The 17,921-nt window shown below is 38.7% G+C and overlaps 1 protein-coding gene across 5 annotated transcripts in view; it reads left to right on the top strand.

Annotated features, from left to right (window-relative positions):
• The window catches only part of LOC145354397 (ubiquitin thioesterase ZRANB1), a 77,494-nt gene extending 60,742 nt beyond the window's left edge, over positions 1-16,752 (top strand). For all 5 annotated transcript variants that reach the window (XM_080205665.1, XM_080205660.1, XM_080205661.1 and 2 more), the window contains 4 exons: positions 1,384-1,504; positions 10,293-10,422; positions 14,177-14,406; positions 15,223-16,752. In XM_080205665.1, the coding sequence (XP_080061791.1) occupies positions 1,384-1,504; positions 10,293-10,422; positions 14,177-14,406; positions 15,223-15,441 (700 nt within the window). In that variant the 3' untranslated portion in view covers positions 15,442-16,752. The remainder of the gene's footprint in view (positions 1-1,383; positions 1,505-10,292; positions 10,423-14,176; positions 14,407-15,222) is intronic.
• The last annotated feature ends 1,169 nt before the right edge of the window (positions 16,753-17,921 follow it).

The raw sequence follows: 17,921 nt of genomic DNA, 5'->3' as shown, positions 1-17,921 counted from the left end.
AAGATGCACTTCAGCAATTCACCAAGTCTCCTTTGACATTACTTTCCAAAGCTGCAATGTCTACCACCTAGAAGGACAAAGACATAGATGCATGGGAACACCATCACCTGCAAGTTCCTCTTCATTTTGCACACCATTGTGATTTGGAAGTATAATTACAAATCCTTCATTATCAAAAGATCAAAATCCCAGAACTCCCTTACTAGCAGCCTTGTGTACGTGTACCAGATGGGCTATAGTTCTATAGATATTCTATTAATGAGTATTTGTTTGACTGTTTATGCAGGTTGTAAGTTAACTGAAAAGGGACCATATTGCATGCATGAAAAAAAGTATTAATGTTTTGCCATGAAAGAGGTTTGATGTTGGTAGTTCATGATAAAAGAAGAGTTTATTGATTGCAAATGCAGATTTCCAATGTTATATTCTATTGTGAGAATGTTGTAACTCCTCCTTTAACTTAACTATTAGACACTGGTTTTAAGATTGACATGGATGGTGAAGGACAATGGTCTAATTAGCACACAAAGCTAATGCTTTTGGATTTCTCCTCAAAGTCCCTCCAGATGATTGCCATATGAAAGTTTCCACTTAATACATTTTAAAATCTTCTCTCATATAATACATTCTGTTACTAGTTCACATTTCAAAATCCTGTAGGTGTTTTCCAAAGGCCTGTTTGACTAGAGCTTCTGTCTTACTTTCAGCAGCAAGTCCGTGCTGGTATTTCAGATTAACACTTTCAGGTTTTCACAATTCCGATATCCAGTCAACAAGCAAGACATTTCAAACTTTAGGGTTATTTTTAGAATACTTTTTCTCTAGCTTCCTCACTAATTGATTTTTTTCTCAGTTTTGTCTGGAGACCCTGAACAGAACTCTTTTTTTTTGTTTCCAAGTTTCTTTCTTGTTTCATCATCTTAACTTGTTTGTTTTAGATCTGTAGTACTGGTTGTCTGAAACATTACTCCATTGTAGGGTTTCTCTTGCAGCAAAGCTAAAAGAGCTAGTTCCTCTTTAACTTCCCCACCAGAGCTGAGATTGTTATTTACTGCCTCATTGTCTATCTTCAACTGCCTCTAGCTTTCAGCTGAAACTAAAAGAATAAAGAAAGCCGTTGCCCCCCCTTTCAGAGCTCCGTTACTTGCTAATTAACTATCTTTCTTGATATTGTTGCTCTCTTGTTGCATGGAAACTAATCCCCACACAGACATCCACTTTTGTTCAGCGTGAAATCTAGCCTAAACTCTCTTCTGGGCACAAACATTAGGTTAAACCTACCTAAAACTATACCTTATTTTTAATGTTTATCGTTACAAATATAAATCCCCTAAAACTGGCTTTGGTTTCCTAACAGTGTTAAATCCTCTTTTTCCTCATTAGGTTTTATACACGCTGGAAAGAATGGGAATCTTGGTACTCTCAGAGTTTTGGGTTACATTTCTCACTGCGAGAGGAACAGTGGCAGGAGGATTGGGCATTCATTCTATCCCTTGCAAGTCAGGTAAATAGTTACTTTTTTCTTCCACAAAGATCTTGGAAGTTAGATTTATTTTTGATTGTGTAATTTTGCACTCAATCACTGTCTAAGTTTTTTGAATGGATACTGAATAAAGTAGAGCTCCATGCTTCAACTTAAAATGAGAAGGTCTTTTGGAGCTGCAAGTTTAGAAAACACTCATTTTAATCCTGTCCAGTTGTGAATTATCAAGGGGATGGCTTTTGTAATCTGACTGGAATAGTAAAAATTGATTTTATGCATTTTTTGAATAGAATAGTTATTATAGAACAGAATAACTTTGCAGTGTCTAGGTAAACCTGCACTTATAATTTGTTTTGCCATAAGTGGGTATTTGAGTACTAATGCATTCACTTTGGTAATGATTTTGGGATTGTTCTGCCTCTGTCATAAAACCATGATTTTATGAAGAAGTTGGACATGTTAAGTTTTAACAAGCAGCATGGAACTTATCTTGACAAGCTGGACTCTAGATGTCAGGTCACCTTGTGTTTTCTGTGCGAACACTGCGTTTGAGTCATGTCTGGGCATGTCTCTGCGAAGCCATTTAAATGTGAATTACCTTGCCAGGTGCTGATGATTATCCCTCTTCTATTTCTATTAAAGTGACTCAGAAAAACAATACCCGATAGACTTGCTGATATCCTAGGGTTGGAAATGGAACTAAAGATATTGAAGGCAGTTCATAGCTGGAATGCTGAAGGAGATTTCAAACATTCCCCAAAATGTGTGACAATCAAACTCTATGTGGACAATGGGGACATCAATACCATGGCTACATGGCTGAAATTAGCTTATAGTAAAAAAAAATTATTAATTTGTAAGAGCAGGACAGGCAGCCTAGAGTACAAAGTTTACAGAAGGAAGACATCTCATCCAGGAAAAGAACTGTCAATAAATTCACTCACTGGCTGAGAAATGGGGCAGTTCTTTATCTGTGGGTTACACCTTTACCACAGGAGCTCAACTACAACATCAATGGGTAAACCTAGAAACCTGCCTATTTTGTCTTTTATTAAAATCCATAGGACTCAAGGACTTAAACCATTTCTTCTCTAAAAATCCACCTTGTCCAGTCAGCCGAGAGGTGGAAAAGGGGGTAAATTCTCTTGCATCTCTCATTTGTCCATAAGTATCACCTGTATCTAGGTATTTCTGTGAATTGAGAACAGGAGACATGACTGTAATTTAGAAACCATGAACCCAATGATAGGACAGTTTATACAAATCATAGCCTTCAAAACTGTATATATTGTATATAGTATGGGCTTACCAAGTATTATGTTGATCTTTTCCTACACCCTAGCTATGACTGTAACACTAGATTCTGCACTCTTTGTGTATGATATGCTTTGTATAGCGTGCAAGAAGCAATACTTTTCACTGTATACTAATACATGTGACAATAAGAAATCAAATCAAAATATATATTTAACTATATTTTAAAAAAAGTGGAAGGGCACTATTATTTGGACACTTGGATTTTTTTTGAAGGAAGTCATAAGTTCACCTTGAACTGGGGGCAAGCTTGCCTTTGTTCCAAGAAATTGCCCGACCTGTATTGTACTTGAAGGACTGAGCTGTGTACTTGTTTGTGCTGTAATCACTTTAATTGGTGGGGAACAAACTGGCAAAGGCTAGTGAAATACTAGAAATTACATGAAAGAGGCAGGCTTTATGTTTCAGACCTGTTATTGAAGTCAGTGATTTGGGGAATAAGCAGAAAAGCAAGGCTGCCCTAACACGTCCTCTCCCTGCCTTTCCTGAAATTTGTGTGTGGTTATCAACCTGCAGCCAAACAATCCTCATCTGAGTGTAATTTGTCTGTATTTGGAAATCTGAAAGACAGATAGGAAGAATTGGCCCAGCTCTGAATTTCCTTCCATGCCAAGGCTGTGTTGTAAGAACCTCCAGGCATCTACGAGGCCATTCAGCATGACGTCTTCACATGATGGTGCTCTAGATTGACAGAATCGAAACCCTGCAAACTTTATCCTCCTCGTAAAGCCTGTTTCCCAAACCCCATCTCTTGCAGAGACCTATCTGTCTGTTCTCTTTGTGTATGTGTGCTTTCAAGCCCACACATTGGGGTATTTTTAAAAAATGATAATTATACTTTGAGTACAGTTATTTTGTTATAAGTCAATCATTGAGTTTATTGAAAGAAGCCCGTTAAATTCTGGTCTACAAGCAGCACAGGTAAATGATGTTAATGAGTGAATTAAACTTTTGAACAAATGATGTGACGTGCAGAGTAGTGGACTACATAAACTGCACACTCCCCCCATCCCAGCCATAACACATTGTTTTCATAAACTGCTTAGAACGTTGGCTGATGATTCATAGCATCCTGTATGTAAGGAATGAACAGTGCTATAGGTAGCAGAGGATTACAGTTCATCCAAGGACATTATGAAAACTGTACCGACTCTGAACAACTCTCCAAACAATGGAGCAGTGTTTTATATATTGTAGTTGGCATTTTTGCTGAATGTTATCTCAACATTTTTCAAATTGCTCTTTAATAACATGATTGTTTTAATTCAAAAATCAAAATCTGTGATAAAGTTTACTTTGGGTAAATGAATCATATCAATATATGTTCAATTATTTGCATTTGAAAATAGACTTTCAACATAGATGAAAATTCTGTCAATAGTTTAGGAATTTCAAGTTATAGTGGAAAATAATTTTGTTCTTAAATATTGGAAATTTCTTTTCAAGGCATTCAGTCAACTTTTATTGGTGTTTAGGTTGCTGTGTTTTCTAGTAACTTTGTGGTTTTCAGAGTTTCCAAAAAGGTGCAGTGATTTGTTAATTAAATTGGTTGTGGTATGAAATGGCCCATTTGGACTCAACTTTCACACTAAGTTGATGAATTTTTTAACAATTATTTTACTCTTTTAAAAACCTGATAAATGTGTTTATAATTTAGGCTATAGGCGTTTAGGTTTGTGCCTAGTTTTATGTGTAAGGCACTGAAAACACAAATACAGCCATGGCAATAGGCATGTAATTAACTTTTGGCTTAATATGAAATATCACAAACTGATGAGGTTCAACTTGTACTACAAACAGCTGCTTTTATTTCACTTTATGTTCTGAGGTTTAAGTTGATGACTGAGGCTTTTGGAGCGGACTATGATCCTAGCCGAGATATCCAAGTTGTTAGTAGGATCTGATTAGGGATCAATAATTTTGCTTAAAGTAGATAAGATCAGATTTAAGATACTTCAGTGAAGAAAGCTACAAGGTTCCGCAGGTTTTGAACAAACAAAAATAAACGTTATCCATCTTTGACTCTAATCTGTATGGTTAATATGTGGCTCATGTGAATTAAGCAAACTGGTGGAATTTACCACCTTGTACAGTAAATGATAGATGTGACCAAAACACATTCCACGGATTTCTCAACAATACGCGAGACGTTAGTAACACCGAGTCAACCAGGCGCTCAGAAATTTCATCTTTCTCACGAGAGTTTCCAATCTTAGCCTTTGAAGATCTCGCTGTGGAATTCGCTCTAACTCTGGATTCAACTACAGCCCACCTCGTGGGGTTTCAATGTTATCTCCGTTTCCCTAGATTCCTGAGTTTACTCTCCAGCGCCAACATACAAGCACAATTTCAGCTCTTCAGCCATGCCAAACAATCCCCCTGCTCCTATAGGGGCATCTGTGCCCCAACAGCTTTTCTCAATTACCAAGGCTTCTCATGAAGCCTCTAAATAAAATCTCCCTCCAGCCCTTTCTCTAATTTAGAGCCTACTTCTCTACTTCTCTCTTAACTGTGACGTGTTTCATTCCATCTTTCTCTTACTTTGGATTAGTTTTGGGAACACTTTCTGTCCCATCTTGGGCCCTCTGCCTGTCCCATGTCTTGTCCACTGCCTGGGACACTGTGGCATTCTGCACCTGGTTACAGGACCCAGATTTTTTGCAGTCGTCTTTTCTGTGCAGGCAGGTCTTTTCTGGGCCCAAGGAACATAAAGATGCTGAACTGCACATGTATGGCTTGCTCTTGGCTCCTGTATGCGCAGAAAGTTTGAATTCTGTCACACATTGAAGTTTCAGAGCTTGACACCGAGGTAAGTTGTGTTTTGTAATGAGCGGGGGTGGTGTCATAGTAATGTCACTAGCCTATAATCCAGAGGAAGCAGCTGGAAGCTAAAATTCAATTCATTAGTGAAAAAGCTAGTCAATAGTTGACTACGAAAAATAGAAAACCCACCTGGTTCACTACTGCCCTTTAGGGAAGGAAAATGCTGTTCCTGCACATAACTGTATTACCACTGCAATGTGGTTGACTCTTAATTCACCTCCGAAATGAACTAGCAAACATGGGCTTTTGGATGTGCAGCAAATACTGGCCTTCTCAACGGCACGCACACCCAAGGAAAGGATTATAAAACAGATTAAACATTTTTCTGATTAATGCTTAATATTGCTTCACAGACATCCATATAAGGAGGGAGACTGTAGAATGACTTGAAAACGATGAGAATTTTTATATTAATATTTTTCTGATTAATGCTTCAGCAACCTGACCTAGCAATCAGTTACCAAAATTTGGAGTATTCACTTAGAATATAGACAGAAATATCCAATGAACTGTACTGTAATGCTATTCTCCATAATGGAACTAAGCATTAAACAAAGAAGGATTCTTAATGATTGAACTGTGACTTAACGGGGTAGTTTTAGTATCAATGGATCAGTTGATACTTGAACCGGTTTCCAACCTGCTCAATATCTTCAAACTTTGTGGACATTAACCTTGTGGGCTTTTTCTGTAGGACTTAATAAACTTTCACAACCTAAATAAGAACCCTTTTTTGGTTCTATTGCTCTTTTCCTTTTGCTGTATTGGTATTGGGAATTTTGTATACTTCACCTATTCAAGTAGGAGAAAGATTAATTAACTAAACCTTCATGCTAACTTTTTATTTTTGTTGAGTTCTTTTCATTGCATTGTTCTGGCCATGAAATCAGTACCATAAATTGCTGCATTTTTTCCAGGCTTCAGAAGTGGACTTGTAAGCCAATATCTATATTCGGCATTCTCAAGCTGTTCATTATGCTGTCCTGAATGGCTATTCCCTCTTTTCAATAGCTATTGCTCTGTCTTCACTAATCCTCCTGAGCCAATCATTCCTGCCATACCTCATTCCTCAAACTCCTAGCCTTGTTCCCCTAATCAGAGAGATGGTGGTGGAATGGTAATGTTAGTGGACTAGCAATCCAGAAGCTCAGGCTTAATGCTGTGGGCATGTGGATTATGGCAGCAGCTGCAAATTAAATTCAATTAATAAAATCTGGCATATAAAGCTAGTCTTCCTAATGGTGAAACTTTCATTGTTGGGAGTCATTGTAGGTCAGCCAGAACAGGGGTTATAGGGCACCAGAACTTGATGTGAGTTAAGACGCAGGCAGCAGAATATTGGGTGACCTCCAGTTTGGAGAGTAGAATGAGAGAAACCGTCTAAGTGCATTTGAATAGTGATGTCTTGAGGTAGTGAACGTATAAGTAAGAGTTTCAGCTCTGTTTTATTGATGGATGAATATGAGATTAGATGCTCACTTTGCGGTTTTGACACCAAGTTTGCAAACGGATCATTTGCTGGGAGAGGAATGGTGTTAGTAGCTAGGGGATAGAATTAGAAAAGGAGACTGTGAACAATGGTCTCGATCTCTTCAACATTTTCATTGAATAAATAGAAATTTCTTTCAATCTTGGGTACTGATTTTGCAATAATGGGGGGCTAGCAAGAGGTGATGGTGAGAGAACTGGGTGTTGTCCGTGTACTTGTGAAAACTAGTATTGTCAGGGACAGCGTATGGTTGTGAAATGGGAGAGCACCAAGGATAGGCCTTCAAGGGATACCAGAGGTAATGGTGCAGGAGCAGGAAGAAAAGCCATTGCAAGTGATTCTCTGGCTGCAGTTAGGTAAGAAGCCAGATCATTCCCACCAAACAGGGAGGTGTTGGAAGAGGATGCTAACTGCGTTAAAGGCTGCAGTCAGGCTGAGAAAGGTGGGGGAAAGTTTACCAAAAATGAAAGTTGGATTAAGAGGAGGGAGAAATGGTACAAAGACCAATTCAAAAATTAATTTTTAAAAAATCTCCAATTAATAGCTGAAGGATGTGATTCACATTTGCAGTAGTTAATTTTCGGTGATCATCAGGTTGCCTAGCAATTATTAATAATCATGTAATTAGAGTGCTTGAAATGATAAAGCATTGTGGTGAGTTTAGTCCTTATCTACTATGCAGGTACAGAAATTTCATGCCATTCACTGGTGAAGCAGATGACCAGGCGTGTTTGCAAATCATTACTTAAGTTGTTATAGAATTTGCTCACAAAAACATTGGGTGTCATTAGCATTGCTGTTATGTTAGCAGCAAGTTGTGCTAATAAAGGTCATGCTGCATTTAGGCCAAAGATTATGGAAGATATGATGAGGGATAATTTGTAGTTCCAAGGCACAATTAAGATTTTGTGTAGAATCTAATGGAAACACTGAGGTGAATACAAGATAATCTAATTGAGTGAATATTATTTTAACAAATGATCTGAAAATAAAATTGTGATGACTTTGTACAGTGTTAATTTGAAGGGGCAGATTTGTTTTTATTTTATTTATTCATAAATAGCCTCTTGAAGGACATCCCCAGGATGTCAAGGGTGCCAGGCAAAAGGCAGGGAATTATAGGCCGGTTAGTTTAACGTCTGTTGTGGGTAAAATGTTAGAATCCGTCATCAAGGAGGAAATAGCGAGGCATCTTGAGGGGAATTGCTTGATAGAGCAGACGCAGCATGGTTTCGTTAAGGGAAAGTCGTGTCTGACAAATTTGTTGGAGTTCTATGAGGATGTGTCTAGGGCAGTGGATAGAGAAGAGCTGGTGGATGTGGTCTGTCTTGATTTTCAGAAGGCATTTGACAAGGTACCTCACAAGAGGTTATTGCAGAAGGTAAGGGGGCATGGAGTTGGGGGTAGGGTGTTAGTGTGGATAGAGGATTGGTTGTCAAATAGGAGACAGAGTGGGGGTTAATGGGTGCTATTCAGATTGGCGGTTGGTGACTAGTGGAGTGCCCCAGGGGTCGGTGCTGGGGCCTCAGCTATTTACCATTTATGTAGATGATCTGGAGGAGGGAACTGAGTGTATGGTGTCGAAATTTGCTGATGACACCAAGATTGGTGGAACGGCAAATTGCGAGGAGGGTGTGGAGAGTCTGCAGAAGGATCTAGATAGGCTGGGCGAATGGGCCAGGAAATGGCAAATGGAGTTTAATGTTGGCAAGTGCGAGGTGGTCCACTTTGGCAGGAATAACGGTAGGAAGGACTATTACTTACGGGGCGAAAAACTGCAGCAGGCGATGGTGCAGAGGGCCCTCGGGGTCCTTGTGCATGAGTCGCAAAAACCCAGCCTGCAGGTGCAGCAGGTGGTCAGGAAGGCTAATGGGATGCTGGCCTTCATAGCGAGGGGGATTGAATATAAAAGTAGGGAGGTCTTGCTGCAGCTGTATAGGGCATTGGTGAGGCCGCAGCTGGAGTACTGTGTGCAGTTTTGGTCGCCGTACTTACGCAAGGATATTTTGGCCTTGGAGGGAGTGCATAGGAGGTTTACTAGGCTGATACCGGAGTTGAGGGGGTTGAGCTATGAGGAGAGGCTGAATAAACTAGGCTTGTACTCGTTAGAGTTTCGAAGAATGAGGGGAGATCTCATTGAGACGTATAAGATGATGAATGGGATGGATAGGATAGAGGTGGAGAGGCTCTTCCCGCTCAGAAAGGACAGTAGGACTAGGGGGCACAGCCTCAAGATAAAGGGGGGGCGGTTTAGAACGGAGTTGAGGAGGAACTTCTTCACTCAAAGGGTGGTGAATCTCTGGAATTCTCTGCCCGTTGAAGTGGTGGAGGCTGCCTCGCTAAATATTTTTAAGACGCGGGTTGATGGGTTTTTGATAAGCGAGGGGATTAAGGGTTATGGGGAGAGGGCGGGAATGTGGAACTGAGACACGACAGATCAGCCATGATCTTATTGAATGGCGAGGCAGGCTCGAAGGGCTGGATGGCCTACTCCTCCTCTTATGTTCTTGTGTCTCAGTTGATGCATGGTAATGTGCTTGCTTTACTCACTGACAGACTATAGGAATTTAATATGAATTGTCTTCTATAACTTGCGATGAATAGGTCAGAATGATTCTGACGTTTCATCACCTGGCTGAGTGTCATGTTAAACCACAAATAGTTAAGGGTATCTTGTGCAAGAGGCATCCATTAAGCACAGATAATTCATGACTTAATATTGGTTAGGATCCCAGCAACTGCCATCTGATTTCCAAACAAGACTGTTTATTTTGTGATCTTTCTCCCACCCCAAGTATCTATGTAATACTTCAATATTATTTTAAATAGTTGAAATGAAATCTGGCCTGTTGCCATGTGTTGCTGTCAGTGAAAGGTTTTTCAGTTCAAAACAGGTGTTGATGACAGCTTGGACATTTTGTGCAATTGAAACATGATGACGTGGTCACTAAGGATTAAATGTGTGACATAATCATCACAAAAATAATCCTCAATAGATTACCAAGAAGAAGTGTTTGCTGATAGTGTAAATTTATATTTAGTGTATGTTTGTTGCAGGAGCGCGTTAGATCTATATTTTAATTTAAAGTGGGTATATTGGAAACTATATGCCTTGTCCATCTATTTCAAAAGATAAACCAATTTTTATTTTAAGACAAATTGCATCATGTTGACTTATTTCAGCCTGGAGCCAGTCTAGAGCAGACCCACATCTTTGTTCTAGCTCACATTCTTCGCCGACCAATTATAGTCTATGGAGTGAAGTACTACAAGAGTTTTCGTGGTGAGACTCTAGGGTACACACGATTTCAAGGTAAGGAATTTAAAAATATCAGTCAAGTTGTACAAAACTATTCGGAGAACTGCTTTAAGCATTGTCGTCTTAACTTTAAGTAGAGCAGCTTAGACTGTGTGCTTCAATCCCTAGAGTGGAGTTTGAATTCGTCACCTTCTGATTCAAATTAAATTGAGAGAGACTGATGAAATAATGGTAGATGATTCTTGAGGCTGCAGAAGTAGTAGAGTGGGTCACTACTTAATTTCCCATTCCCATCCACCCACGTGCATAGTATCTGGAAAATTGGCATAACTTGCAGTTAAGTTTTTAAATGGATGGGATTAACTGAAATTTCTGGATTACTAACTGTCTCTTAACAAATGTGGTTTGTGCTGACCTGATGCTAGAGTTTTCAGTGGAAGGTGAGGTTAATGATAGACACAATAATAAATAGGCTTTTATAGTTAAATATCAGCTTCATGATGGAAGATATTAAGTCAGACATTTTTTCAATATTGCAGAGAATATTTTAACTAAATGTCTCGATTGGTAAGAGATAGTTTGGTACTTGAGAGATAAGCTACATTGAACAAATAATATTTGACAGAATTGCTGCAGGCAAAATGTTGGTTTATATGGAATAATGATTTAAGATTAGGACCACTCTGCTAGTATATATTGAATCAAAGCTATGGCAATAGGTTTTAAATTGCCCTGTATAACTGACCAGTCCAAATTCTTGGATTGTCAATTGTTAGTTGGATTCAGAAAAGGATAAAAAGGAGAACTGGGTACAGAGTAATAGGAGAACTGGGTGCAGTGTAACAGTTCTGTTGCAGAACAGTTGATTTACACAGCTTTCCTCTAAAGTAAAACCAATCAGTCTCCATCCCTGGCAATATTATTGTTGCCAACAATTGTGTTTGAGTCCTGAAAAAGCTCCAAATTTAGGGTAACATTAAAATGCTGAGGATGGCAGTACAGGCTCTGCGGCCAAGCTCTTGTTCAGATAGTGACTTGAGGCTACTTTTTGAGAATTAAGCAGTTTCGGCAGTACCTCAACATATAATTTCCCATTATTCACATCCTTCGCTAACTTATAAAGCGAGACAATTCACAGCTCCATAGTAATTTCCAAAGAATATCGTAGATTCGTTTTTAATAAAAGCACAATTATTGTACAAAGTTGACTTAATTAAGTGTTTCTTTGTAATATTGGATAATCTGAATCTTTATTAAAGAATGACAATAAAATCAGACTACTGTAATAGGTTACATTTATATTTAGTGGGGGGGGCAGGGGGAATATGCTGAAGCCTCAATCTACATCAATGATTTAGATGAAGGGAACGAATGTTGTGTGGTAGCTAAATTTGCTAATGAAACCAAGATTGGTCAGAAAGAAAGTTTTTTAAGAGCTGGAGGGTCTGCAACGGAATATAGAGATTGAGTGGGCTAGCATTTGACAGTGGTGATAAGTTGCAGATCTCAGTGGCACAGAGATCTGAGTGTCCTGATACGTGACTCAGAAGTTAGCATACAAGTAAGCAAGTGATTGTAAATGTTGGCATTTATTGCAAGAAGAATGGAATGTAAAAGGAAGGTTGAACAGTTTGAGACTCTTTGAGTTTAGAAGAGTGAGAGGCTATCTTATTGAAACATTCCGAGTGCTCTTGACAAGGTAACAGGGTAGATACTGGAAGGATGTTTCCTCATGAGCATAGGAGCATAAGAAATAGGAGCAGGAGTAGGCCACCTAGCCCTTCGAGCCTGCCCTGCCATTCAATAAGATCATGGTTGATCTGAAGTGGATCAGTTCCACTTTCCTGCTTTCTCCCCAAAACCCTCAATTCCCTTGTCTGTCAAAAACCTATCTACCCGTGACTTAAATATATTTAGTGAGGTAGCCTCCACCACTTCAACAGGCAGAGAATCCCAGAGATTCACCACCCTTTGAGTGAAGAAGTTCCTCCTCTACTCTGTTCTAAATTGCGCCCCCCCCCCCCCCATCTTGAGGCTGTGCCCTCTAGTCCTGCTGTCCTTTCTGAGTGGGAAGATCTATAAGATCCCCCCCTCATCCTTCTAAACTCCAACGAGTACAGACCCAGTCTATTCAGTCTGTCTTCATAGTCTAACCCCCTCATCTCTGATATCAGCCTAGTGAACCTCCTCTGCACTCCCTCCAAGGCCAAAATATCCTTGTGCAAGTGTGGCGACCAAAACTACACACATACTCCAGCTGTGGCCTCACTAGTGCCCTGTTCAGTTGCAGCAAGACCTCCCTGCTTTTATATTCTATCTCCCTCACTATAAAGGCCAGCATCCCATTCGCCTGCTTGATCACCTGCAGACTGGGTTTTTGCAACTCATGCACAAGGACCCCTAGGTCCCTCTGCACCGTAGCATGCTGCAGCTTTTCTCCCTTTTAAATAGTAATCCCTCCTGCTGTTATTTCTGCCAAAGTGGATAACCTCACACTTGCTAACATTGTACTCCATCTGCCAGGTCCTCGCCCACTCGCCCAGCCTATCCCGATCCCTCTGCAGACTTTCCACACCCTCTGCACAATTTGCTCTTCCATTCATCTTTGTGTCATCAGCAAATTTCGTTACGCTACACTCAGCCCCCTCCTCCAGATCATCTATATAAATGGTAAATAGCTGAGGCCCCAGCACCAATCCCTGTGGCACTCCACTAGTCACCAACCGCCAATCAGAATAGCACCCATTGATGCCATTGATGAGAGAGACTAAAAGTTGGGGACGCAGTTTATGAATAAAATGAGATTATTTGTTGAGTGTTGTATGTGGAACTCTGCCCCAGAGATAATTGAATTTATTCAAGGCATCGTTAGGCAGATTTTTGACAAATGAGGGGGTCAAGGGCAATTGGGGGAGCGGGGAGGTGGCAGGCAAGTAAAATCGAGACCACAAACAGATCAACCATGATCTTATTGAATGGCAAAGCAGGCTTGAAGAGCCAAATGGCCTACTCTTATGTTTCCTTCCTCTGCAACTTTTGTACACTTGGATAATTGCTTTGTCTAATGCTTAATTCACGTATAGATCAATATCTGTTACTTTTACTACACAATCAGCAGATGTACATGCAGTTGTTCCATTAATCAAAGTTTTTGAAATGTGTGGTTGGTAGTTTGGATACTATTAATCTCTGTATTAATTCTGTGGAACAAAGATTTCAAGAAAGTTGCTTGTCCAGCATAGAGCTGAACATTTGTCAAACATATAGGTTAGCTCTGAGAACAGATGGGTGCAACTAAATAGGGAAAATTTGCTGAAACTTTGGTTTATTTATCCTGATTATAATCATCTAGTTATACTTGCATCCTTCCCTTCCAGCGCCTCCCTGCCTGTTAAGAATTTGACCTTGTGTCGAGAGAAATGTTTCAGCTATGTAAGTAGGAGTGTTAAAGAGCAGTTAGGCACTTTGCAAAGATGTGTGGGAGATGTTTGGAAATTGAAAATGTTAATTTATTATTCACAAGTTATTTCAAAATGTGTATATTGTGAGAAAGGCAATGATGCACATTTTGATGGAAATATGAAAAGATGACGTACCCTAAAATTCTCCAGGAGATGAGCAAAGGTTTTAGAAGTTGTATAAATACGTGGTTGTAATGAAGAGTAGCAAATGTAATTAGTGATCAAAAAAAGGAGTATGTATGAATGGCATTATAGACAGTTAACCCTATATTTATGATGGGCCTGATTAGATTACTGTTGATATTAAATTTAAGTTCATCTACAAATATGACTCTCATCCTCCACAGGTGTGTACTTGCCTTTGCTATGGGAGCAGAGTTTCTGTTGGAAAAGCCCTATAGCTCTGGGGTATACTAGGGGCCATTTCTCTGCACTGGTCGCTATGGAAAATGTTGGCTATGACAATCGAGGTGCTGGCGCCAACCTAAATACAGATGATGATGTCAACATTACCTTCTTGCCACTGGTGGACAGTGAGAGGAAGCTATTGCACATACACTTCCTTTCGGCTCATGAGGTACATGTAGGTTTAGTGGTGGTTTTAGCATTCCATTGTGCACTACATTCCATTTTTCTTTCAATTTTTGCTAACCCAAATTTAAAATGCTTTAAATAATCCTGAAATTTTAACTCCAGTTTATGCAATTGTTCACTTGTGTTCTGTTACTTTGAGTTGTAAGTATCATAACTGTGTATGGGATTCAGAGAATGTTGATGAATGATCATAAGCTGAAGGTGATTTTAAAATGAGTGACCTCGACAATGTAGGCATAAAATGCATTTAAAATGCATAAACTTTGATGCTGAGAAATGCCAAGTAATTTCTATCTTTCAGGAACAACTTGAATGCAGTGTTAATATACAAGGTTAAATTAAGTCACTGGTTTGCATTGACTGTTTTATTTGAACTTTAATTTTAGTCTTTTATAGCATAACCTATTCCACTTGTATCTTTTATCAATTTTAAATATTTTGGCAACCCTGTTGACTCTATTTTGAAAATAGGAACAACATTTTCATCTCCAAATGAGACATAACTAAAAGTGGGACAAAGATTTTTTTTAAAATCTATTTGAACTATAAAGATTGACCTGGCATTACCAGAACATGATTTTGGCATATGGATAAGTTGCTGTGAAAGAAACCAATTAGTTTGTTTTTGTTTAATATTAGAAGTTTATAAAATTGAGTGAACAGTCAGTAGATATTAAACCTCAAGTTGTTGTATGCGCTATTTTCATGCATTAGATTTAAATTGAGTGATTCACAGCATCATTGACGACTCTTAAGTTATAAATTGATTTAAATAGCTGAACATTTATTTTTTTCACAGATTGGTAACGAGGACCAGCAGGAGAAGCTACTGAGAGAATGGCTTGACTGTTGTGTCACTGAGGGTGGAGTTCTGGTTGCACAGCAAAGGAGCTCTCGTCGGCGCAACCATCCATTGGTTACACAAATGGTGGAGAAATGGTTGGATCGGTATCGGCAGATACGACCATGCACTTCTCTTTCAGATGGTGAAGAAGATGAGGAGGAGGATGATGAATGATGCTAGGTATCTGATGGAGTCATGGGCATTACTTTGCTAAGAAGCCTGCAGATTGGACTCTTCTGGTTTGTCGTGCATCATGGAAAGTTTGGATACCAAATAGAAGTCACGTTTTGAGGTCTGATCTTTGGCAACAAAAAAGGCTGATGTGTTTTGCCATATTGAAATCAGAACTGGCGTGGTTGGACAACAATAAACTATGAATACTAAATTTACTTTAATGTTAAGAGAAAAGCTTTTTTCCCCCCGCCCCCAAATTGTACATCCTTAGCTATAAATGTACTGCATGTGGTTGTGTAAGAACTTGTGTAACAGGGAAAGAACTATACCAGCATCTAAAAATAATTGAATTTATATCAGTTTCCTAGCAAGGGCACTTAAAAGATCTCCTCATTTTAGATTCCGGTTCGTTCCTTTTAGATTTATTTTATTATAGCCATTAACAGTCTTTAGTCAATGTTTTCAAGATACTTGTGCATGTGTTCTTTTGAGAGAGAATTTATGCCAAATTATGTTGCTGAGGGATTGGTGACACATTTGTGCACTAGGGTTTGAAGAGTAAGGGGTGTCATGGTTGGTACAAACCATCATGAGAACAAGTGCATGAGTATTTTCTAAAACGTATTAGAATTGAATACTGTAATGAAGTAAAATCTCTAAGGAACAAAATAGAGATGTTGGGTTGTGTTTGGAAAGTGTTCACCAAAGTATTGTCTTTGTTTCTGATTTTTTTAAAAAAGAAACTGTTACTCTATATAGTATGGAGTAGGCAAATTATTGTTTTCGAGTTTGCAGAGGTCATACACATTCTCCTCTCTTCACTAATGTTAACGACTACAAATCTAGTTTAGACCCTGAACTCTGGCAGCAATTCTATTCTGATAAGCCTATTTATTTAAAGTGACCTGGAGACATGAGGTACTTTTTTCCCCATAAAATTAAGTTCAGAACCAATTGTGTGGATTTTGTTGATTGTTTACTCAACCCCGATGAAGAATTTCATGTTGCACAAATACATACTCTTGCTGTGAAAATGTTGCTGAATGTGCTGTTGACTTTTTTTTGTCTATGCAAATGCTGTGCACCACTGCTAAGCCAAAGGTTTCCACTTAACAAGGTTATTATATTGCAGTTGCATGTGTCTCACTGAAATTTTATAATTCTATTCAGTACACTTTTGAACTTTACAAGAAATACTTTCTCTTGGTAACATTCAAGGCATCTTATGCAAATTGAGTTTTCTATGTAATCCCTAATGTTCAGTACTTGTCACGTCAGCAGCCAGACAAATTAAACTACATTGATGTGAAATATTTAGATGAGTTATTTCATGAAGGAAATTACAATTTTCTGTTTCAGAAGCTATAATTGGAAATATGAGCAAAACATGCATTAGGCACAAAGTAATTCCAAAATTGGGAGTGTGATTTTTAAAGAACTGTTTTATGAGAGTTGTTCAAGGTGCCATCTTGGCTTTGAGTTTAAATTCCTCATTTGGCTTTAAGGTATTAATGCATTATGTAACTCTGAGTTGAGATACACCATGCATTTTTCTCAGGCATGCACTTGACCTCCCTGTTTAATTGTAATGCGTTAAATTCGCTCACATTAAGACCTGTGTACACCTGCAATATCTTCAGGTGATGCATCCATATAAAATTTTAAGCGCAAGACTGGCAAGGATAACTCGATAGTGAATGCAATGTGAGGGAAATGCCATTTAAAGGTATTATTTTATAATTTAAGTACTTTCATTTTTAATATGAAATATAATGTGCATTGGGAAATCACTGAATATTAAAGAAATTCACCTGAATTAGCTTGGGCCGCAAGTGGAATATTTCCATTAATACTCAGTACATGTGGTAAAGGAATACACCCATTTTCAGTATCTGTTCTGTTGTGGAAGAACGAGGCTACAGAAGGCCTCTAGAAATGACCGTTATTTTCAGTGGCTATTTCATCTCATTTGGGCAGGGAATTTATCTGCATATTTATAATTCTGCTTGTGTTATTTATCCTTCAATGAAAAAGGAAATGACCAGCCAGCATGTAAGTGTTGCAAGTGCTGCTGATTTAATTATGCTATCACTCTGCCCTCTCTGCTCAGGAGGTCAGGAAGGAAATGGGAACGTTTAATTGGAAAGTAGGACTTCCAAATTTAACCTCCTCTCTTTAGATAGAAATTACATCTCAAATATGTTGATTAAAGTGATGTGTTCGGGTTTGAGGAGAAAACTACGGTCAGCAATTCACAAAGTAGAACATTGGAATATTAATGAAGCACCAGTGTCAAGTAGTGTCATTGAAGTTGTCTTGACATTCGTTGGATGTGGATATGTAACTAAGGCTGCAGTTTTGTTTTTCTTTGTATCTAAAATTGGGTAAGCTGATCTTGATACTTTTGTTGGGAATTTTATGCACTAAACCCATTATAATGGAAGGACATCAGACATAAGTAAATCTGAGCTATTGAAAGG

This window comes from Carcharhinus amblyrhynchos, chromosome 17 (assembly GCF_965287045.1).
Source record: "Carcharhinus amblyrhynchos chromosome 17, sCarAmb.v2.hapA, whole genome shotgun sequence".
NCBI lineage: Eukaryota > Metazoa > Chordata > Chondrichthyes > Carcharhiniformes > Carcharhinidae > Carcharhinus > Carcharhinus amblyrhynchos.
This window is presented reverse-complemented; position numbering and strand designations above follow the sequence as displayed.